At 42.2% G+C, this 24692-nt stretch overlaps 1 protein-coding gene and 1 long non-coding RNA gene across 2 annotated transcripts in view; one reads left to right on the forward strand and one right to left on the reverse strand.

Annotated features, from left to right (window-relative positions):
* The window catches only part of adgb (androglobin), a 284646-nt gene that overhangs the window by 165102 nt on the left and 94852 nt on the right, over nucleotides 1–24692 (reverse strand). Inside the window, exons 6-8 of the mRNA XM_059648385.1 lie at nucleotides 8640–8779; nucleotides 3610–3696; nucleotides 218–399 (exon numbers count right to left, since the gene is read on the reverse strand). Coding sequence (XP_059504368.1) covers nucleotides 218–399; nucleotides 3610–3696; nucleotides 8640–8779 — 409 coding nt within the window. The remainder of the gene's footprint in view (nucleotides 1–217; nucleotides 400–3609; nucleotides 3697–8639; nucleotides 8780–24692) is intronic.
* Nucleotides 1–24692, forward strand: part of LOC132210006 (uncharacterized) — a 60716-nt gene that overhangs the window by 25042 nt on the left and 10982 nt on the right. The window lies entirely within an intron of this gene.

Below are 24692 nucleotides of genomic sequence, written 5' to 3' on the forward strand. Positions count from 1 at the left end.
GCTAAGATAATAGGCAGCAGTGTTTGAGGTAAGTTCAAGTTTACAGAGGGTCAAACAGGAGAGAATTGCAATAATTGCAATTAGAGATAACAAAGGTATGAATAAGAATCTCAGAAAAGTGGGTGAGGCAGGTTCAGAGACAGGCAATGTTACAAAATTTCAGCAAATTAATTCAAGTGGCAACTTGTAATTTTGAAAAGAAATGCAATGACTTTACCTTTGGTTACTTTTTCAACTGGTTTGGTGCTGACAACTTCCACTATGTCTTGGTTCTCCTTTCCAACTTTTTGTACTGATTCTGATGAAGGCACTTTGGCTACAGCCGGTTCCTCATTTGCAAAAGTGAATTCTGGAACAAGTGTCTTCAAAAAGGACCAAACTCTCTCAGACTGTTCAGATCTGGAAGAAATTTACCAAAGGTAAACTGAACTGTATGGGAACATATCAAGAAGCATCTATCTGTGCAGGCAGATGGGTATACAGTGATTAATATATCAAGGTATAACATATTGTCAAGAAAAAACTTAGAAAAATCAAATTGGAAAATGTACTCTGGAACTTGTGCTTGTAGACTGCTTTCATAACAGTTTTCTGGAATTGAATGCTGTTAAACCAATAAGCTCAGAGCTATTTCACATAGGGTATTGAATAATGAGGCAGATTTAATTAGTAATCTCACCGTAAAATATTTTCTCAGTTAATTGTAGACATTATACAGCTAATTTCCCTGTCAAGTTTAACAGCAACATTCTCAAGTCCAAACAAAAATATCTCAAACTTAAGGAAAGCCAATTGCATGGTTATGAGGGGACAGCAGGCTAAAAGAATATTTAAGTAAACAGACTAAAAGATTTGGCATTAAATAATCAGTGGGAAACATTTAAAGAAATGGTTCAAAATTTTCAATATAAAATAGGATCTATGAAAAAAAGCAAGGGAGATCCATCTGTGGCTTAATAGTCACATTGAGAAGAAATTAAAAGAGGATTCTAACGTTGCAAAGAATAGTAGCAACCCTGAGGATTAAGAAAATTTTAGAAGCCAGCAACAGCTATAAAATGGTTGATCAAAAACACGGAAAATGAAACAGAATTTAAGAGTAACAACTTAGAATATTTCAAGATAAAAGACAATGTAAAGCTTTTATAAGAATAAAAGCAAGAAGGTCAATAGCTAAAGTGAATGGTGGTCCTTCGCAGCAGAGATAGGATAAATTATCTTGAGGGAAAAGGAAATGGTGGAGCCAGTGATCAGAAGGACCTGGGTGTACGTGTGCACAGTTAATATAAAGTGATAACAAGGTGTAGAGCTGGATGAACACAGCAGGCCAAGCAGCATCTAAGGAGCAGGAAAGCTCAGGCCAAGCAGCATCTTTACGAGCAGGAAAGCTCAGGCCAAGCAGCATCTTAGGAGCAGGAAATTGCAGGCCAAGTAGCATCTTGGGGAGCAGTTAAAGTGGTAAGGTAGGTTAAGAGAATATTAAGTAAAACATACAATATCCTTGGCTTTATTGAAAGAGGCACAGATCACAAGACCTAGACGATGTTGAACTTGTATAAAACACTTGTTAGGGCTTGGTTAGAGTATTGTGTACAGTTCTGGGTGCCACATTATAGGAAGGATGTGGATACATTGGAGAAAGTTCAGAAGTGGCTTACAAAAATGGTTCCAAGGATGAGAAACTTCAGTTGGAATAACAGATTGAAGAAGTTGGGTCCGTTCTCCTTTGAGAGAAGGCAAAGAAGAGATCTGATAAAGGTTTTTGAAACCATGAGTGGACTGAATAGAGGTGACAGGGAGAAACTGTGAAAAGGAACAAGAACATGCACACATAGATTTAAAGTGATCTGCAAAAGAAGCAAGGATGAAGTGAGGAAAAGATTTGTCACTCAACAAGTAGTTTGGGTACAGGTGGCGCTGTCTGGAAATGTGATGGAGGCAGCTTCAATAAAAGCACTCAAGAGGCATCAGATGACTTTATGGAAAAAAAAGGAGTGTGCAACGGTATGGATTAAAAGCAGGAGATTGGCACTAGGCAACGATGCTCATTTAATGAGCCTGTGCAGGCACAGTGGGTTGAATAGCCTCCTTCTGCATTTTAACACTTACGTGATTGTATGAGAACTTTGTGTCTGCTTTCACAATGGAAATCACAAATTATATAGCATAAACAGAAAGTGACCAAAGCTCTAAAAATAGCAAGGAACATAATCTAAGTAATAAGTATTCCCTGCTGATATTACAGGCATTTAAGGAAAGGTTTAAAATGACATTTCCCAGAACCTTACAGCCTTCATCCTGGGAGTCTAAGAGGTGGCTGCAGAGACAGTAAATGTGCTGGTTTTGATGTTCCAAAATCCCTGCATTTTAAAATAGTGCAAGCAATTGGAAGTTAAGTGTCACACTGCTTTTCAAACTTGCTTGACATCGATCATCAGGAAAATGCAAGAATATATTATCAAGGAAATCTTAACAATCCAGAAACTGTGCAAGATTCGAGCTCAGGGGAAATCAATGGGTAGGATTGGCTCGGTGAGGATAGCTTTTGGTGAACAGCTGAGTTAGGCTTGTGAGTTTATTTTGTATTCATTCACAGGACATGGGCATCGCTGGCTGGGCCACCATTTATTGCCCATCTCTAATTACCCAGAGGGCAGTTAAAGAGTCAAACACATTTGCTGTGGTTTTGGAGTCACATGTAGACCAGACCAGGTGAGACTGGCAGTTTCCTTCCCTAAAGGACATTAGTGAACCAGATAGGCTTTTCCTGACAATCGGCAATGGATTAATAATCATCATTAGACTCTTAATTCCAGATTGAGTGCTGGAGAACAGTTTCTGATGCAAGAGAATGTAGACTCAGGAAAGGAGAGTGATTGACCAAAATGGAAGCAGTCATTGAGGTAGTCCCTGTCTGAGCAGCTTTTGAGATGGAGTTTCAAGGCCAGATCGGCAAGAGTGAAAAATTGTAATTCCTTGTGAAGTTTATGAAATTTGATGACCCATCTTATTAACAACTGGGAGAGTTGCTGAGAATTCCATAAGATCTCTCTTGATCACATTTGTCATTGACATGTACTTTGGGACTATTCAATCACAAATTCAATCACCATGTCGGTGACACGGTGGCTCAGTGGTTAACACTACTGCCTCATAGTACTAGGGACCTGGGTTCAATTGCGCCCTCAGGCGACTGTCGATATGGAGTTTGCACATTCTCTCCGTGTCTGTGTGGGTTTCCTCTGGGTGCTCCAGTTTCCTCCCACAGTCGAAAGATGGGCAGGTTAGATGGATTGGCTAAGCTAAATTGCCCATAGTGTTCAGGGGTCTGTAGATTTGGTGGGTAAAAGGGGGATGGGGTCTGGGTGGGATGCACCAAGGTTTGGTGTGGATTTTTCGGGCCAAAGGGCCTGTTTCCACACTGATGGGGTTCTAATTCTAAACAAATTCTAGGATGCATTGGTATAAGCATTATTTGTTACACAATAGTTTACAAAAAAACATTTAAAGTGTAGCATCTACCTTATTTCCAATATGCAAGTTAATAAATACAGTAACTAATTGATTTAACCCGGGGACTTGCAAATTAATTTTTTCACAAGTACTTACCGGAGTGGGATGATCTCGGGATACCAGCCTGTCAGTGCATGCAAAACTGTGAAGTCCCCCAGTTCTTTCCTTCCTGTATTACTCATGCTGTTAACACACAAATACAGACCTTGGTGTTACCAGAACTAGGTATAAGTAACCTTGATGTTCAGCAGCAAAAGCCAGACAACTCAGGTGAATTCACAGAGGCTTATGTTGTTTAGCAATCTCATTGCTGAAAGTATAGCCTCACTGAATGTATCCTGGGAATCAGATCTGGCAATAACGATGATAAATTAAATGATATTAATTATGTTACTGCATTTCAGTCATGGTTCAGTTGGTAGCATTCTCACGTCTTAATAAAAGATGTGGATCCATTCAGGAATGGCAATCTAGAATAAGACAACGGGATTGCCGGCATACTGAACTTTGGATGAGATGTTCAGCTGAGGCCCCATCTGCTTTCTTAGGTGGATGGAAAAGCAGAATAGTTCTCCCCTGTTTTCCCGAAAACAATGTCACTGAAAGATTAGCCAACCATTGTCACAAAGTTATTTTTTGCGATCTTGCAATGTGAAAAGTGTCTGTGCATGTCCTACATTAAAATTGTGGCCATACTTTAAAAGTATTTTGATGGCTATGAAGTATTTTGGAACATCCTGAGATCATGAAAGGCGCAACAGCACTGGAGGGTTTGAACTATAGGGAGAAGCTGAATAGGCTGAAGGTGACCTTATGGAGGTTTATAAACTCATGAATGGCATAAATAAGGTGATGAGCCAAGGTATTTTTTCTTGGTAGGGGTGGGGATGCGAAAACTAGAGGCCACAGGTTTAAGGTGAGAGGGGAAAGATTTGAAAAGGACCTGAGTGATAACATTTTCACACAGAGGGTGATGTGTGAATGGAATGAGTTGCCACAGGAAATGGTGGAGGTGGTTAAAATTGCCTCCATTTGAATTGATAAATTAATAGCAAGGGTTTAGAGGGATATGGGCCAAATGCTGGCAAATAGGTCTAGGTCAGATTGGGATGTCTGGTTGGTGCAGACCAGTTGGACCACAGGGTCTCTTTCTGTGCTGTATGACTATAAATGAAAGTTGTTTTCTTTCTGTTTTATCTTATGTTATTTTTAATTGTATTCAACTTTTTTTTTCCTTTTTTACTTGCAATGTGTTATTTTTGACTAGTATCCTTTGGAGGTGAGCCCCTACTTCCTATGTTTTGTTGTTTACACTTCAGTAATGCAGTTATGTACATTTTAGGAACTGAAAAATAAAGGTAGACTTTCAACTTGAAGTGCAGTCATGTGACTATAAAAAGGAGGATGTGCGAATTAGCCAGGTTTTAATACTGTTTCCCCAAATGCAATTTGCTTTAATGGAGCATCTTTGACAGAGAATAATGTCCCAAGGGATTTCACACGGGTGGAATCAGACATTGAACAACAAGCCAAGGAATAGAGTGTCTAAGGAGTTGTGAAAGTGATCGGTCTTCAAGAGAGATAGACATGTGCAGCATGCAAAGTACACAGAAGAACTTTCAGAGCATAGGGCCCAGGTGGCTGGAAGCAGAATTGTGACAAAGGGAGGGAAGTTCCATGAGACCAGAGCTGGAGGAGTGGAGAGTAGACCCTGCTTCTCAATTGTGAACACAGGTAGAAAATACTCAATCAGAGACAATGACAATTATTTAGTTTTGTAAGTAGAAAAACAAGGGGATCTCATGTTCAGAGGGAGAACAATTTGGGCAGGTATAAGTTATTTTACTATGGACAAACACAATGACGAACGATGTAGGGAAATGTAGCACATTCAATATTTTGCATTATTGTGACTGCTGCCAATTAAATCTCCACTAAGTTTAATGATTAGAATGTGTTTCAAAACATTTTTTAAATGCATGTAATCATGAGAATTGATTGGCAAGTTCCTAAGTAGGAATAGGTTTTTATCATTTGATCATTTACATCCGTCTGAGAGGTCTGTCAGGGCCTAGGTTTAATGTCTCAGCCAAAAGACAACAGCTGCAAAACAGCAGTACTCCCCAGAGATTACACTACATTGTTAGCCTTTATTCTGTGTTCAAGACTCTTGAATGCAACTTGAACTCACAACTTCTGGCTAAGATGCAAGAATATAATCACTGAACCAAGGCTTTGATTTATTCACGTTAACACAACAAACACATTTCCACTTGCCTCAACCCCTTTACACTACAAAGTGTCTGAAAATAAAGTATAAACAAAATTACTATTTTGCGTAGTTGCTGAATTGTGATGTGACTGATTGGATGCAACAGTGTTCAGGTATTCATTTCATACTCTGGCTCAGTTTGGGGTGTCAGAGGTGCTGTTGCCCTGGAGTGGGATTTGCTTGCCCAGTTTTTATTAAAGTTAAATCTTTTTCTTAGACATTTCTGAACAGTTTGGCTTAACAGTTTGGCTTGAATTGTGATAGCCCAGAGTATACTATTCCATAGACAGACATTGGGCAGTATGGGTGCATGGCTGAATCTAGAACGTTTGGACGACTTACGTGAATAACCGGGATGTAATATATTTGACATAATTTACAACATAAGACCCTAAATATGAAACAGTACACTTTGATGCATGCTAAATCTTTTGGGTCAAGAAGTAGCAGATAACTGTTGTTTTGCTCTGGGACAACTATGATGTACAGACCATGGGATTCAGCAGGCCGCAGGGTTTGGAGAGTCTGCCAGGGGCATTGTGTTTGGTCTTGCTGACACTATCTGACCACAGCATTATTAAAATTAGGTTAAAAATACGCAAGCATGTAATGATCATGCACTGACAGAAAGAGTCAAACAAATTCAGCAGGTATGATGAATAGGATATTATAAAGGCAATTAAATTAAAATTATACTATAATTATGGAAATTACGAGGAGGGGAGGGGAGCTGCCCTAAAATTTAAATTGTCTCTGACACAGGGGAGGTACCAGTGGAATGCAGATGTCTAATGTGGTTCCACTTTGCAAGAAAATTGGTAGATATTGACAAGGAAACTAAATTCCAATGAGTCTAACATTAGTGGTAATGAAATTTTTGAAGAAAATAGTGCATGAAAAAAATAATCTCCATTCAGAGAGGCAAGGATAGTTAGCATCAGCAGCAGAAGGAGGTCATGCCTAACAAATCTGGCAGAATTTTCGAGGAGGTGACCAAGCATTTAGATGAGACTAGGGCAGTTGATGTCATTTATATGGACTCCTGCAAGGCGTTTAACAAAGTCCAATATGGGAAACTGATAATGAAGGTAAAAGCTCATGTGATTGAGGCAAGTTGAGGATGCAAAATTATCTTAAAAACAGGAGACAGAGGATGGCAGTAGAAATGTTTCAGGTGACTGGAGCCCTATGTGCAGTGGCGTACCATTGTGATCAGTGCTTGGACTCTTAGTGTTTGTGATATTCATAAATCATGTAGATGAGAATGTCGCGGGGATGATATGTAAGTTTGTGGATGACACAAAGATTTGCTGGGTGGTTGACAGTGAGCAGTAGAGTGTTAAGTTACGGGAAGATATAAATGGTTTAGTTAGTTAGGCAGCTCAGTGGCAGATGGTTGTTTAACCTGGACAGATATAAGATAATGCAATTTGATAGATGAAGAAAAACAAGGGAGTACTCAATGAATGGCAGGACACTAAAAAGCTTACAGGAACAGGGAGACCATGGGTTGCTTGTCCACAGTTTGCAAAAGGTGGCAAGATAGATTAACAGTGTAGTTAAGAAGACATATGGGAAACTTGCCTTTATCAGTTGAGGCATAGATTATTGGAGCAGGGAGGTTATGCTGGAGATGTACTGAGCTTTGGTTAGGCCACAGCTGGAGTAATGTTCATAGTTCTGGTCACCATTATAGGGAAGATGTGATTTTACTGAAGAGGATTTAAAGGAAATGCGCCAAGATGTTATCTGGGATGAAGCATTTCAGCCATGGAGAGAGACTAGAGAAGCTCAGTTTGTTTTGTTTGGAGCCAAGAAGATTGAGAGGGGGGAGCTTGACAGAGGTGTATAAGATTATGAGGGGAATGGATACGATGAATAGCAGCTGTTCCCGATAGTCGAGGGATCAAAAACAAGCGGCCATAATTTTAAAGTGAAAGTCAGGAGGATTAGAGGTGATTTGAGAAAAAAATACCCTTTACACCAAGAAGATGTTTGGGGTCTGGGATGCACTGCCTGGGACGGTAGAGGGGAGGAGATCTCCCAACTTTTAAAAGTTTTTGAATGAGCATCTGAAGTGTCATAACATTCAAGACTATGCGCCTAGTGCAGCAAAGTAGGGCTATTGTAAGTAGTGGTGTATTTTAGGCCAAACAGAATTGATGGGCCACAGGGCCTTTTCTGTACTGTATGATGCTATGATTACAAATTAATACAACTTTACATTATAGGCACTAAAGTATAAAGTTTCATCAAGAGGACGCTTAATAGGAGCATTTAAAATGACATGTAGGCAGATGGTATTAGTTTAGAATGGCAGGATGTTCAGCACAGACACTGTGGGCCAAAGGGCCTGATCCTGTGCTGTAGTGTTCTATGTTCAATGATAAGCGGTATTGACAGAGTAAGTGTTTTCACTGTCAGGAGTCACAGATTTAAAAAATTGAAAAAGTGACCACAAGGGAATGGAGAAGAGTTACTTTGCATATCATGCAATGCCTGAAAAGGAAGATGTTGCAGACACAACAGGCATTTTCAAAAGGGAACTGGTTAAGTACTTGACAAAAAAAAATCAAGGCTATAAGAAGATGAAAATGGGATTAATCAGATGGCTGCGAAGGAGTCACAATGGGCTGAGGGTCTTCCTTTTGTGCTTTTGATTCTATGATTCTAAGTGGAATGTATTTGATAGAAAATTCCATCTTTAATGATTACAGAAGATATAGCAAATTTCACTTCAGCACAATTTGGAAGGAACGGAGAGACATTTTTGTGACAGTGTACACAAGTTTTAAAAAGTAAAATGTTGAACTTATTATTAATATGTGTTCGAAAAGAAATGGCTTTAACATACTCAATGCTTGCAAGTTTTATGAGAGCTTTCGACAGCAACATTGGCCAAAGTTCTCCCAGACAGGTTGAAGATGGAAGCAACAATTTATCATTTTTGTCGAAGGGCATTGTATCATCCACTGTGATCTTGCGCCAGCACCCCTGAGAGGAGATAGGAAGACCAACAGTCAACTGGAAATATAGTTAACAGATGAGTCCACCAAACCAATGCAATTTAACACAACATATTGCAGGATGCCTGCTGCACAAGACCTGCAGCTGATTGACACAGTGATTCCTTTAATGACTAGGATGAGGCACTGTGACTACAAATCACATGGAGTTATTCAACCTGATAGATGCAACAAATTATCAACGTCTTCTTCAACATTTAGTATTAAGAGGATTAATCATTTGACAACATTCTTTTTGCTTTTGATTCTTGCCACTTATCCCGTTATGTGCAGTCAAAGAAATAGGAATCTTTTACTACTATCACAGCGAGCCTGCCACCATGATGCATTGGAACAATCTGTGACTGACTCTCCCTCCCTCTGTGTTTTAATAAAAACACTCTCCAGAGGTGGGTGTTATCGGCAATGGCCATATTTAATGACTATTATGTTGCTGTTAGTGGTGAGCTAAACCAATTGTAAAATATTGATACAACTGAGTGCCTTTAGTTCTGAAGGCAATTAAGAAGTAATCAGGTTGCTTTATGGTTGGATAAGAGCAGCAGTCCTCCTTCCTAAAATTCATGAACAAACCAGTTGAATTTCAATGACAATCCTTTGTAGTCATTTTGAATAAATCAATTTTTTAAAAATTTTGTAAAGACTGTCTTTTTATTTTTCTATATTTGTACATGTGGACTAAAATGAGGAAAGAACTGTTTTAAAACCAAGAATTGCTGAAGGATTATGGCATGATTTTGAAAGCAAGTAACCTGACATTCATAGATAGCAAGAACTACAGATGCTAGAGTCAGAGACAACACAGTGTAGACCACCTGAAACATCAACTTTCCTGCTCCTATGATGCTGCCTGGCCTGCTGTGTTCCTCCAGCTCCACACTGTGTTGAACCTGACATTCACTGCAGTTACAACACAGCTGTTGGTTCAAGCAGTAGTCAGAGAATGTGCAGACAAGCTTGAGCCAAGGGCATGTACAAATGGGAGATTCAGCCAGCAACAAATAACTGATTGGTCCGTGGACTAGTTATCAGTCATCAATGGCAAAGGCCTTCTGCCTGCTGACAACTATATGATTGGTTCTCTCATTGCTGAACAGCTTGTGAACAAGATACGGAGAAGCTTGAGACCTCCACCAGCTCAGAAAATGTCCCTGTTCCCTGCAGCAAAAACACTTTAAGCCTGAAGAGAGCCAATTTATTTTTCCTTCAGCAGTTGATATAAGCTTTGCCCTTCAATAATAAAGTCAGACCCTTTTGTAAGTATAAACACATTGTCCCGTGCCTCCTGCAAACATGTTGAGGCATCCAGAGAAGGAAGATTGAGAAGCAACATTCTGATCAGCACAAAATTCATCTCAGAAAATCCTGTGAACAGGGGCCACTGGACTACTTACCCAGATTTTTCCTTACAATTGTAATACCCATGTTTTTCTTTTCTTGTCTGTGCCAGTCTATATGTATGTGTAAGAGAGTTCAGAATTTTAATTAGTAGACTTATGAGTCAACAGTTCAAAGTTGTTTGCCTGTAGCTAAAATCTATTTATTTGTATTAAATAGTGTTAAGTACAGAAACCTAGTTCATGCTTTCTGTCAAACTAGGTCTGAAAATCAGGTAGATTGAGGAATTCTGTGAATTTATTTAAATCTTTAACTGTTGTGACAACTCCAGGAATAGTGGGGCTTGTTTTCCCGTGCACTACCCAGTTAGGTGTAACATTTTTGGAAATTATTTTCAACGAAGTGAAATCCCTTTGTTCATTTAATCCAGTGTCAGAGTTTTGGAATAAGATAGCCTACGATCAAGTCTGAAGACTTTGCTCAGAAAGTAAACACACATACCACCACCTTTCTTTAGCTCTTTAATTTAACCATTTTCTAACCTGCATACACTCTGCAATATACAAAAGTCACCTTGGAACTGAAGGTAGGACTTCTGACTATCTCCCTATTCAGACTATAGCTACTATTATAGAGCAGAAATAGACATTCAACCCAGCTAGCCTGTTCCATCACTAAGGTTTTGGAGTAGATTTGTAGCTTGGGTTGTGGATGTTGAGGTTGGTTGGCTCGCTGAGCTGGTTTGTTGTTCCATCACTCACTGAGATCAAACACCGTTCTATTACCACAACTTCACTTTCTACCTCAATCTTAGTCTTGGAAGATACAATTGTCCTAGTATCTGCTGCCTTTCGGAGAAGGAGAATTTCAGATTTCAATTATCCTTACTGTATGAAAAAGTGTTTTCAATTCTGTCTTGAGTGGCCTAGTTCTAATTTAAAGATTACGTTCCCTTCATCCTGGATTTCCCTTCCAGAGAAAATAGTTTATCTCTATCTACACCAGAGCTACAACTGTACAGTCCTTGTGGACACAAAGTTCCACCTTCACATTAATAAAAACCTTCATTGTGTTGTATGTCACTATCACCATGTTAAATGGGACAGAGTTCAAACACAGCTAGCAACTCATGACTGGGAATCCATGAGGCATTGTGGACCATTAACAGCAGCAGAAACGTACTCCACCACAATCTGTAACCTCACAGCCTGGCATATCCCCCACTCATCCATTACCATCAAGCCAGAGGATCAAACCGGTTCAATGGAGAATGCAGGAGGACATGCCAGAAGCAGCTCCCAGCACACCTAAAGATGAGGTGTCAATCTGGTGATGCCACAAAACAAGACTCCTTAAATGCCAAACCATGAAAGCAGCAAGTGATAGACAGAGCAAAGTAATCCCATAACCAACAGATCAGATCTAAGCTCTGAAGTCCTACCACATCCAGTCATGAATGGTGATGGACGAATAAACAACTCACCAGAGGAGGAGGCTCCACAAGTATCCCTAACTTGAATGAATGAATGCAAAATATAAGGCTGAAGCATTTGCGGCAACCTTCAGCCAGAACTGCATGATCCATCTCGGCCTCCTCCAGTGGTTTCTCGCATTACAGATAGCAGTCTTCAGCCAATTCGATTCACACCACATGATATCAAGAAACAGTTGGAAACACTGGATACTGCAAAGGCTAAGAGCTCTGACAACATTCTGGCGATAATAGTGAAGATTTGAGCTCCAGAACCTGCTACTTCCCTAGCCAAGCTTTTCCAATACAGTTACAACACTGGCATGACCCAACAATGTGGAAAATTGCCCACGTATGTCCTGCACATGAAAAGCAGGACATTATCCAAGATAATAAAATGTGAGGCTGGATGAACACAGCAGGCCCAGCAGCATCTCAGGAGCACAAAAGCTGACGTTTCGGGTCTAGACCCTTCATCAGAGAGGGGGATGGGGTGAGGGTTCTGGAATAAATAGGGAGAGAAGGGGAGGCGGACCGAAGATGGACAGAAAAGAAGATAGGTGGGGAGGAGAGTATAGGTGGGGAGGTAGGGAGGGGATAGGTTAGTCCAGGTAAGACGGACAGGTCAAGGAGGTGGGATGAGGTTAGTAGGTAGGAGATGGAGGTGTGGCTTTGGGTGGGAGGAAGGAATGGGTGAGAGGAAGAACAGGTTAGGGAGGCAGAGGTTGGACTGGTTTTGGGATGCAGTGGGTGGAGGGGACGAACTGGGCTGGTTTTGGGATGCGGTGGGGGAAGGGGAGATTTTGAAGCTTGTGAAGTCCACATTGATACCATTGGGCTGCAGGGTTCCCAAGCGGAATATGAGTTGCTGTTCCTGCAACCTTCGGGTGGCATCATTGTGGCACTGCAGGAGGCCCATGATGGACATGTCATCTAAAGAATGGGAGGGGGAGTGGAAATAGTTTGCGACTGGGAGGTGCAGTTGTTTATTGCGAACCGAGCGGAGGTGTTCTGCAAAGCAGTCCCCAAGCCTCCTCTTGGTTTCCCCAATGTAGAGGAAGCCACACCGGGTACAATGGATGCAGTATACCACATTGGCAGATGTGCAGGTGAACCTCTGCTTAATATGGAAAGTCAGGTCCAACCTGGCCAATTACCACCCCATCAGCCTACTCTGAATCATCAGTAAAGTGATAGAAAGTGTCATCAGCAGTGCCATCTAGCAGCACCTGCCCAGCAATAACCTGCTCAGTGACTCCCAGTTTGGGTTCTGCCAGGGTCACTCAGCTCCTGACCTTGTTACAGCCTTGGGTCAAACATGGACAAACGAGCTGAATTCCAGAGGTGAAGTGAGAGTGACAGTCCTTGATATCAAGGCTGCATTCATCCAAGTGTGGCATCAAGGAGCCCTAGAAAAACTGGAATCAATAGAATCAGGGGGCAAATACTTGGTGGTTGAAGTCATACCTGACACATAGGAAGATGACTGTGGTTGTTGAAGGTCAGTCATCTCAGCTCCAGGAAATCTCTGCAGGAGTTCGACAGGGTAATGTCCTTGGACCCAACCATCTTCAGTTGCTCCATCAATGACATTCCCTCCATAAAGGTCAGAAGTGGGGACGTTTGCTGATGATTGCACGATGTTCAGCACCATTCGTGATTCCTCAAATGCTTAAACAGTCCAGGTGCAAATGCAACAAGATCTGGACAATATTCAGTCTTCGGCTGACAAGTGGCAAGTAACATTCACGTCACACAATTGCCAGGCTATGACCACCAATAAGAAACAATCTAACCACTGCCCCTTGACATTCAATACTATTACCATTACTGAATCCCCCATAATCAATATCCTAGGGGTTATCATTGAGCAGAACTCAACTGCACTCACCATATAAACACAGTGGCTACAAGAGCAGGTCAGAAATTATGAATTAACAGGGAGTAACTTACCTCCTGACTCCTCAAAGCCTGTCCACCATCTGTAGGACACAAGTCAGGAGTGTGATGGAATACTCCCCACTTGCCTGGATAATCGCAGCCCCAACAACACTCAGGAAGCTTGACACTATCCAGGACCAAGCAGCCCATTTGATTGGCACCACATCGACAAGCATCCACTCCCTCCACCAGTGATGCCCGGTGTGTACTATCTACAAAATACACTGCAGAAATCCACCAAAGATTCTCACACAGCACCTTTCAAACCCACAAACACTTCCATCCAGAAGGTAAAGACAGCAGATTTATGGGAATGCCACCACATTCAAGTTCATGTCTGAGACAGTCACCATCCTGACTTGGAAATATATTGCCAATCCTTCATGGTCACTGGGTCAAAACCCTGGAGTTCCTTCCCTAATGGCATTGTGGGTCAGTTTAAAATTTGAATAATTACATGTTAAAATGGCAGAATCACAGAAATCTCATGGCTGAAGAGGAGGCCACTCAGCCCATCATGCTTGCACTGGCTTGTTAGATGAACACCGTTACCTAGAGTCAATCTCCTGACTTTTCCCCAAATGCCTGTAAATTATTTTTCTTTAAATAATCATTCAATGCTTTCTTGAATGCCTCAAGCACACTTCCAGGCAATGCATTCCATATCCTAATGACTCCCTGAGTGAAAAAGTGTTTCCCTGCTTCACTCTTTTTTTGCAGATCACTTCAAATCTTTGCTCTCTTGCTGTTCCTTTTAATTATTACTTTAATAGTCTTGGCTTTGTTTGAATTTGTACAGTAAAGCTTATTCTTGCTATGAAATGCAGAATTCTGTGGCATCGTTCTTTCAGCAAATAACTGGGAGTTTGAATTACTCTTTAAATATTAACTAACTCTGCAGAGATTGTGACAAGTGTTTTTGGAGCTGCACTCATCCAACCAAATGGAGAGTATTCCATCACACTCCTGACTTGTGCCTTGTAGACAGTGGAAAGGCTTTGAGGAGTAAGGTGAGTCACATGCCATAAATGACCCTCTCTCTGACTAGCTCTTGTAGACACAGTGTGTTGTTAGTTGATTCAGTTATGTTTCTGTTAGTGGTGACCTCCAGGTCATTATAGTGGGAGATTTAGTGATTGTTTTGCTAATGAATGTCAAGAGTAGCTGCTTATAGTTTCTTTCATGTTGAAGATGGTCAATTTCTGGCACTTATGTAGCACAAATATTACTTGAGATTTATTAGCCCAAGCCTGGATATTAGGCAGATCTTATTGCATGGGATCATGGACTAATTAATTATCTAAGGAACTGCCTGTAGAACCTAACATGATTCATCTAGCCTTTATCCTCTGGTTCCAGAGATAATGGGAACTGCAGATGCTGGAGAATTCCAAGATAATAAAATGTGAGGCTGGATGAACACAGCAGGCCAAGCAGCATCTCAGGAGCACAAAAGCTGACGTTTCGGGCCTAGACCCTTCATCAGAGAGGGGGATGGGGAGAGGGAACTGGAATAAATAGGGAGAGAGGGGGAGGCGGACCGAAGATGGAGAGTAAAGAAGATAGGTGGAGAGAGTATAGGTGGGGAGGTAGGGAGGGGATAGGTCGGTCCAGGGAAGACGGACAGGTCAAGGAGGTGGGATGAGGTTAGTAGGTAGCTGGGGGTGCGGCTTGGGGTGGGAGGAAGGGATGGGTGAGAGGAAGAACCGGTTAGGGAGGCAGAGACAGGTTGGACTGGTTTTGGGATGCAGTGGGTGGGGGGGAAGAGCTGGGCTGGTTGTGTGGTGCAGTGGGGGGAGGGGACGAACTGGGCTGGTTTAGGGATGCAGTAGGGGAAGGGGAGATTTTGAAACTGGTGAAGTCCACATTGATACCATATGGCTGCAGGGTTCCCAGGCGGAATATGAGTTGCTGTTCCTGCAACCTTCGGGTGGCATCATTGTGGCACTGCAGGAGGCCCATGATGGACATGTCATCAAGAGAATGGGAGGGGGAGTGGAAATGGTTTGCGACTGGGAGGTGCAGTTGTTTGTTGCGAACTGAGCGGAGGTGTTCTGCAAAGTGGTCCCCAAGCCTCCGCTTGGTTTCCCCAATGTAGAGGAAGCCGCACCGGGTACAGTGGATGCAGAGCATCCACTGCATCCACTGTACCCGGTGCGGCTTCCTCTACATTGGGGAAACCAAGCGGAGGCTTGGGGACCGCTTTGCAGAACACCTCCGCTCAGTTCGCAACAAACAACTGCACCTTCCAGTCGCAAACCATTTCCACTCCCCCTCCCATTCTCTAGATGACATGTCCATCATGGGCCTCCTGCAGTGCCACAATGATGCCACCCGAAGGTTGCAGGAACAGCAACTCATATTCCGCCTGGGAACCCTGCAGCCATATGGTATCAATGTGGACTTCACCAGTTTCAAAATCTCCCCTTCCCCTACTGCATCCCTAAACCAGCCCAGTTCGTCCCCTCCCCCCACTGCACCACACAACCAGCCCAGCTCTTCCCCCCCACCCACTGCATCCCAAAACCAGTCCAACCTGTCTCTGCCTCCCTAACCGGTTCTTCCTCTCACCCATCCCTTCCTCCCACCCCAAGCCACACCCCCAGCTACCTACTAACCTCATCCCACCTCCTTGACCTGTCCGTCTTCCCTGGACCGACCTATCCCCTCCCTACCTCCCCACCTATACTCTCCTCTCCACCTATCTTCTTTACTCTCCATCTTCGGTCCACCTCCCCCTCTCTCCCCATTTATTCCAGTTCCCTCTCCCCATCCCCCTCTCTGATGAAGGGTCTAGGCCCGAAACGTCAGCTTTTGTGCTCCTGAGATGCTGCTTGGCCTGCTGTGTTCATCCAGCCTCACATTTTATTATCTTGGAATCCTCTGGTTCCATTTTGGTTTCATAGTGACTCATTGTCACTGATACCAAGAGACACTGCCGTGAAGAGGGATAATCCATTAAGTGGGTTCACTAATCAAATTGTCACTTACTAAGGATTATTCTGAAAATTTACTACAATGCCTGTGCAGCAGCACAAACTATATTGATGAGTTAAGCAGGAAATAGGATAGTTAAGGTAAGCAGGCTCATGCAGTTTCCTTAATCATGACTCATGCTGCTCTGTTTATTTGATTCTCAGTGAGGCTGATGGATAAGAAATGACATGGCCAAACTCCCAGCTGATTGGCAGCGTTTATTCTAAATGCCAAAGGAGATTTAGTTTACAACTCAAAGCATTGGATTGAAATTGGTTTCAAGCAGTAGTTTGACCTGAATTTGAAAATACAGTAACTGCTTCAGTGTCTTGGACTGAAATTCAATAGTTATTTATATAGTTTTGGACTCACATATTTAAAAATTTACTATATTATCACAGTTACTTATTACCTATAAGCAATTCCTTTTGATTTATTCATATTAAAATATATTAACAACCATGTTACATTTGTTGCATGTTTTAAATTCCCCTCTCTTGCATGAATCAAACCAAATAAATTTCATCTAAAGCTTACCTAGCCCTATTCTTGATCTTGCTATGTTTACCCCTTTCCCTGCTTTGTCACCTATATCTCCTTATCCCTGCTGCAAACTCATTTTGTTCATGATACCCATTTTTTTTCTCCCAACTTTATTCCCCCTAACACTCACCCACACTGGACAAGGAATTGTACCTTGCAGACAATATTCCAGACAACACCAATAAAATCCCTGATTATGTCTTGTTCCGCTGGTAGGACAGCCCCACCAGAGATGGAAGTACAGTTTTATACAGACTGGAGGGAATTGCCATGAGAGTTGTTAATATAAACATCGGACCCTATGAAGTCTTATGGTATCAGTTCAAGAAAATCTTTGGCTCATTAACACCCACTATTCCCACAGTTGATGAATTAGTATGCCTGATGTTGAACAGCACTTGGAGGAAACACTGACAGTGGCAATTTCACAGAATGCATCTGAGTAGGGTCCAAAAACATCTAGCACCAAATATGGCTTGGTAGTACCACTACTGGCTGAATCCAAAAGGACATAGCTGCTAGATTGAGACTATGGCAGGTGGTGAAGGGGAAAAAGAGAAAAACCTTCTTAATCTCATCCTCTCCAATCTATCTGCTGTAGATGCATTTGTTCATGACAGTATTGATTGGAGCAACTATTACATAGCCGTTGTGGAGGCAAAATCAGGCCCAGTCAACATTGAGGGTACCCTATGTTGTTTTATGTGGCACTGCCATCATGCTAAATGGGATAAATTTTGAACAGATCTTATAACTCAAAATTTGGCATCATGAGGTTGTATAAGCCATCAATGACAGAATTGTATTCGATCATAATATGCATTCTCTTAGTCCAATATTTCCTCACTCTATAATCAGGTAACCAATCTTAGTTCAATGAAGTTTTGCAGGACAGCGTAACAGAAGCAACATCAAACATATCTAAAAATGAGGTCTCCAGCTGGTGAAGCTACTACACTACTTGCATTCCAAACAGTAGAAGCAAGATACGGTAGTTGGAACTATGGAATTCCACAATTTAGGGATCCTCGAGGAAACTCCACAAATATCACCGTTCTCAAAGATGGAGGAAGCCAGCACATCAGGTAAGAATTTGCATCCAACCTCAGTCAGAAGTACTAAGTGGATGGTCCATATTGACCTCCTACTGACATCCTCAGCATTAAGGATACCAGCCTTCAGCAAATCAATTCAGTCCAAGTGATCTCAAGAAACAGCTGAAGGCACTGGGTTACTGCAAACAATGCAAACCTTTGCATTCTGGCAAAAAGAATTAAAATTTGTACTCCAGAACTAACCATGCCCCTTGCCAAGCTGTTCCAGTCCAGCTACAACATTGCCATCTACACAGAAACATGGAAAATTGCACAGCTATATCCGGTCTACAAAAAAACAGAGCAAATCCATCCTAGCTAATTCCTGGCCTCAGTCCTCTCTCAGCAAACTACTGCGAATGTTGGAGATATGAAATAAAAACAGCAAGTACTGAAAAAGCTCAGAAAATCTAGATGCATCTAATGAGAGAGAAGTAGAGTTAATATTTTAAGTATGAAGAGTCATAATGAATTTGAGGCATTAAATCTGTTTGTCTCTCCACACATGTTGCCAGACTACTTGCTGCTTGCTGGTATTCTATGAAAACTTGGCACAGTCAATTCAAAGTCATTGTAGGTGTAGAATTGGTAAGATAAATTTATGTGGCAAACGTAGCTAAACACAAAAAGCCCTGTGTCGCTTGAACTAAAATTGCTAAGTGTTCCAAGTCCCTCCTGCCCCAAAAGTATGCAATAACATCTCTCAACGCATTGATTCAAAACTATTTTAAGTTTCCATCTGTGAGTTTGGGGTTATTCTTTGACTTTGGTTGTAAATGATCATGATAAATTTGTTAATAATGAATGATGTCCAGGTGTTGTGTTAATGTTACACAGCAGTCGAAAGAAAGGTCAAGCATCCTGCTTGTGGTTTAGAGCTGTCCTGCTCAAAACTTAATATAATGTGCAGAATGTTGAGTACAGTTTTTGTTGCTGCTCCTGTGCAATGGCTTTTTAATTTCTGAAGCTAAGGCCAGATGGGGACTCCAGATGCCCCCAGCCATTGCACAAGCCAGGTGGAGAAAACAGGACATGTATCTCTACATACTGGAACAGACTCCAGCCTCCATGAAAATAAACAGTTGTAGAACTAAGAAAACAAGGTGTGGAGCTGGATGAACACAGCAGGCCAACCAGCATCAGAGGAGCAGGAAAGCTGATGTTTTGGGCCCAGACCCTCCTTCAGAAAAAAATTTTCTGAAGGAGGGTCTAGGCCCAAAACGTCAGCTTTCCTGCTCCTCTGATGCTGCTTGGCCTGCTGTGTTCATCCAGCTCAACACCTTGTTATCTCAGATTCTCCAGCATCTGCAGTTCCTACTATCTCTGAAACAGTTGTAGAACTAAGTTGGCCAGTTGATACTGTTTGGCTTTACAATCAGCTGAAAATGGGCCAACCCTGGTCAGTTGCTTTCAGAGTAATGCACCAGCTATAGATTGTCATTATGAGAGAAATGGCGAATCTGAAAATCTCTGCGGGCAAGGTGGGAAGCAGAAGTCTACTTCAACACAGTGCTTGTTGAACTCTGGCAGAACATCTTTTTTGGCTTGTCAATAGCATCCTGGTAATGGAAAATATCACGTCTGCTGCTACTGTAATAGCTTCATCTATTGCACAAATATTTGAGATACCTTACTCTTCTAGGATATTTTGAGGAGACGTGGCATTTTTTGGTTTGAAAATGGAAAATTTGAGTATCAAGTATTTTCATGCTGTTAACAGCAACATAAGTTGTATTTTCCACTGTCAGAATGCTGCTGTAAAGGCCAAAATGACATTCTGCCTGCCGTACAAATCAGTAATGTGGTAAATAGATTTCAGTGCTAATGTGATGCCAGATAGGTAGGTTGTACATGTCAGTGATGAACAGTTTGTATCAAACAGTATATCCCTTCAGGTCTTTATAATCAAACCAGTATACCAGTCGTACTCAACCAGCCTGTGTTTGCCAAACTTGAAACATAATGTTTAACGTCAAATGTGATTCCACAGTTGGGCAGTACATGTCATATTCCAGGTGTGCTAAGAATTATAGCAACAACCAATTTAAAATCATCAGTCAGGCTTGCAGTGTGACGAATCTGTGCTTGCTAGAAGCTACATATTCGGCACAACATCAAGGGCCGGAGGACCTGTTCTACGCTGTATTGTTCTATGTTCTATGAAATGTCATCTTTTGTAAACTGAAAGAATAGTTGCAAATTTTGTGTATTTTTAATGAAACAAAAGCATAGGGAACAACAGTTTCTTTATGCCTTCTAGATGGAAGCCTTGCAGCTAATCTGAGTCAACTCTTCAATCAACTCATCTTCATGCAGTACATATGCGGTTTCCTTGGATGTTTGGTATTCCTGGGTTGAATCTCAAGTTTTTCGGCTAAGTCTGAGTTGCATCTCATTTTCTGGAAGGATTTTCATTGCAAGGCCAAACTTGTCTCTTTAACTACCTATTTTCCTGTGTCCCTCATGTCAAACTCCAGCCACATTTTACATGCACTATTCTCAGGATAATTTGACCCTCAGTTGATATGCTGCAAATGGCCAGCATCCCTTACATCCGCACCATTTTTAAAGTCTACTGTGAACCCAGGTAAACACTGGTATTCTGAACCTGCCCTATTCAGCGAAGGGTATACTGTAATTTTCTGACAAAGACCTGGAGATCCTGGTGGAGGGGTACTGCAGCACGGAGGAGTCCTCTTGCTGGAGTACCAGCAGAACAGGCCATGACACCAAATCCTCACAGCCTGACCTGAGGTCAGTGTAGTCTCCATAGTGTGGAACAGTGCCATAAGAAACCAGTGATCTTTTCTGCACTGTCAGTATAAGTGCTACACTCTTCTCTATGCTACCACACACTCACTCTATTATTATACCCAACTACCACAAAGGCTCAGGCTGTGCCATTTTCATTATTGCCTGCAACATCTTCCTTTGGCCACTCACACTTCCCAGTCTCCCAAACCAGTAACCTCCAATCCACTCTGCAATTCCTCCTTATCCCCTTAGAATCTCTCATCATTTTCTGCCAAATTGCACCAGGAGTAACAATTGTGTCACCCACTTTCATCTCAGCCAATTCTCTCATTATAGGAGAAGACAGACCATGACAGGGCAGAGACAACCCACATGGGTGGATAGAAGCCAGACATTAGACTTCTCACATCATGCAAGGAGAGAATCCTGTCCCTCGCAGAGGAAGACTGGGACCACTCCTGTTTGTAAGCTGAAACATCCACGTCCCACCAATTGAATAAGTACCATTCTTCATTCCACTGCAACTCTCACAGCAACTCTCCTGTCTGTCTTATTCATTACACACCACTTCTAACCACTGGCTGAAAAACTATCACCTTCATGTATTGCAGGAACCGCCAGCTTCTCCAACCACTACAGTGTAATAACTGACTCACCCAGGAACAAACTACTCAACCCTTGAGGATAAGAATACCAAACCCTCAGAGAAAGCACCAATAAGGCTCTCTCTAGTAGTCCCCTTCTCCACCAGTTCAGGTACTGACACTGTGGGGGAACTTCAGGCTTAGAAAGAGTTGGACACAATCTTGTAAATACGCTGCTGCTGGTCGAGGGTGAAACCCTCAGGCCACTAGCATACAGAGGACAGCTGGAATCCAAGCACCTGTTCAGCCCAGGTGGGAGAGGACTCTATTGTGCAAAGCGAAGATCAGGAGCATCAGATAGGTATGTGGAACATAATGGTCCTTATTGCCCTGAAGCTGCAGCAGTGCAGTCAGTCATGTGACCTTTTGTCTGCCTCCATAAACAGATTGCCGACTGTCATGGAAAGCTAGGTTACCAGAGAGGCACACACACCTGCAGTCAATTACCCCAGCCATTAGCCCTCAGGACCATAGATATGTTAACTGTGGGACAGTGAACCTGGCAAGCATAGCAGGTGGCCCTTCCTTAAAAGGAGACAGATGTACTAGAAGGCATCCAGCCAGAACAGGAAACATACACAGCCCCTCAGAAGTTTCCAATCAGGACAATTCAGAAATGGCCAGGGTCTCCACCTCCACACTGTCAGGTTTTCCCATGTACCCTACCTGGACCACCCACTTTTGACCCTTAGAAGTTCACACCAAGGAGGGCCTGCTTACATCTGACAACAGGAGCCTCAGTATGTGAAGGCCATCCAGATTCAAGTGCCTTTGAGGTCACCCAATTAAACCTCCATGCCAAGAGGTTCCACTGCTGCGGAGGTTTTCTCCACTCCAGTTGCAGGGAGTACGCTAAGACGTTGTGGGAGAATGAGGAAGAGAAACACATAGAGGAAATTTTGGTGACAGCACGCTTTACTTGAGACTTTTTTTTATAAAGAGTGCTGTTTTCAGCCTCTCTGTGGCCACAAATGTCACTGTTCCAGCATGCAGCATGACTTCATGGCCACACAGAATGTCCTATGGATAGATGTTCTATGGTGACAGCCCACAACATCAAGAAGGAGGAAGCTAGAGGAACAAAGTGGATGTTTGTGGATATAGTGCTAATCAAATGGGCTGCTTTATTCTGGATGGTGTCAAACTTCTTGAGTGTTGTTGGAGCTGCACTCATCCAGTCAAGTGGAGAATATTCTATCACACTCCTGACTTGTGCCTTGCAGATGATGGATAGGCTTTTGGGGAGTCAGGAAATGAGTTACTTGCTACAGTATTCCCAACCTCTTGACCTGCTCTTGTAGCCACTCTGTTTATGTGGTTAGTCCAGTTGAATTTCTGGTCAATGGCAATTCCTAGGATGTTAATAGTAGGGGATTCAATGGTGGCAATACTATTGAATATTAAGCAGTGGTGAGTAGATTGACCATCTCCAATAAGAAACAATGTGTGGCACCAATGTTACTTGCAACTTGTCAGCCAAAGCCTAGATTTATCTAGATTTTACTGCATTTGAACATGGACTGCTCCAGTATCTGAGGAGTTGCAAATGATGCTGAACATTATGTAGTCATCAGCGAACATCCCCATTTTTGACTTTATGATGGTCATTGACAAAGCAGCTAAAGATGGTTGTGCCTAGAACATTATGCTGAGGAACTCCTATTGAGATGTCTCGGAGCTGTGATGACTGAACTCCGGCAGTCATAACCATCCTCCTATACCAGGTATGACTCTAACCAGCAGAGAGTTTGCCCCCGATACCCATTGATTCCAAATCTGTTAGGGCTCCCTGATGTTACATATGAGCATGATGTCAGGAGTTGACACTCTCACTTCACCTTTGGAATTCAGCTCTTTTGTCCATGTTTGAGCCAAGACTGTAAGGAGCTGTAATGAGCTTAGAGGCCCTGATGGAACCCAAACTGGGTGTCACAGCATGTGTTCATCCAGCTCTACACCTTGTTATCTTAGATTCTCCAGCATCTGCAGTTCCTACTAGCTCTGTCACTGAGCAGATGCTGTTTATGGCACTGATGGCACTGTCCATCACTTTACTGATGAATAAGAGTAGATTGATGGGCCGGTAATTCATTGGGTTGGATTTGACACACTTTTTGTGCACTGGATATACCTGGGCAATTTTCCACATTGTCGGTTAGATGCCAGTGTTCTGGCTGTACTGATACTGGATCTCCCCTGGGCATTTCTGGCTGAAGATTGCTGCGAAAGCTTCAGCCTTATCTTTTGCACCAATCTGTTCAAAATCTGTCTCATTTAGCCCGATAACAGTGCCACACAACAGAAAGGATGGTATTTTCAATGTGAAGGCAGACTTTGTCTCCACAAGGGCTGTGTGGTGGTCACTTTCACTGACACAGTTGTGGACAGGTGCATCTGCCACAGGCAGATTGGTAAAGATGACGTCAAGTATGTCTTTCTCTCTGTGATGCAGTTTGGTCATACATAACATGAGCATTCATTTGGAGCAAGCAGCGAACTGAATTCAGCTGGTATCCACTCTGGTTTCCATGTCAAATTTTCTTAAAGTTTCTTAATTGCTTGGCACGTTTGGTAAGATAGGAAGCTGAACATTAATGAGGTAAGTTGTGCTATCAACATACCATTTAACAAGCAACAATCCCCCTTAATTATAAACCAAACATTCTGTTGTCAAAAGCATAAATGATGAAATGAGATACTCCAGGCATTGAGATGGGCCTCACTGAGTTTCTCGTCTGATTCTGCCACAAATTTCACAATCGCCCGCATCATTCAGACCCCTATTAGATTCTGCCCCAGCCTCTGTCCTGACAACCGCAAGATGAAAACATTCAAAAGCAGATCTCTTTTTGTCATCCATATTCGAGTTATCTACTATCATGTGACCAAGCAATTTTTTGGAAGATTGAAGCCATTGTTTTGATCTTCGCTCAAAACTCAATCCCCAACTGACTCCATTCTTCCTTGTGGCTACAGTCTCAGATTAAGTTAAGCTTTGGTCAAGACATAAACTTCCAAATGTATATTCCATGACTAAGACTGCCTATTTCAACATCATTTGACTTTGCTGACCTCAATTTATTTGCTGCTGATACACTCATTTGTGACTGTCATCTCTAC

The sequence above is a fragment of the Stegostoma tigrinum genome, chromosome 9 (genome assembly GCF_030684315.1).
Source record: "Stegostoma tigrinum isolate sSteTig4 chromosome 9, sSteTig4.hap1, whole genome shotgun sequence".
NCBI lineage: Eukaryota > Metazoa > Chordata > Chondrichthyes > Orectolobiformes > Stegostomatidae > Stegostoma > Stegostoma tigrinum.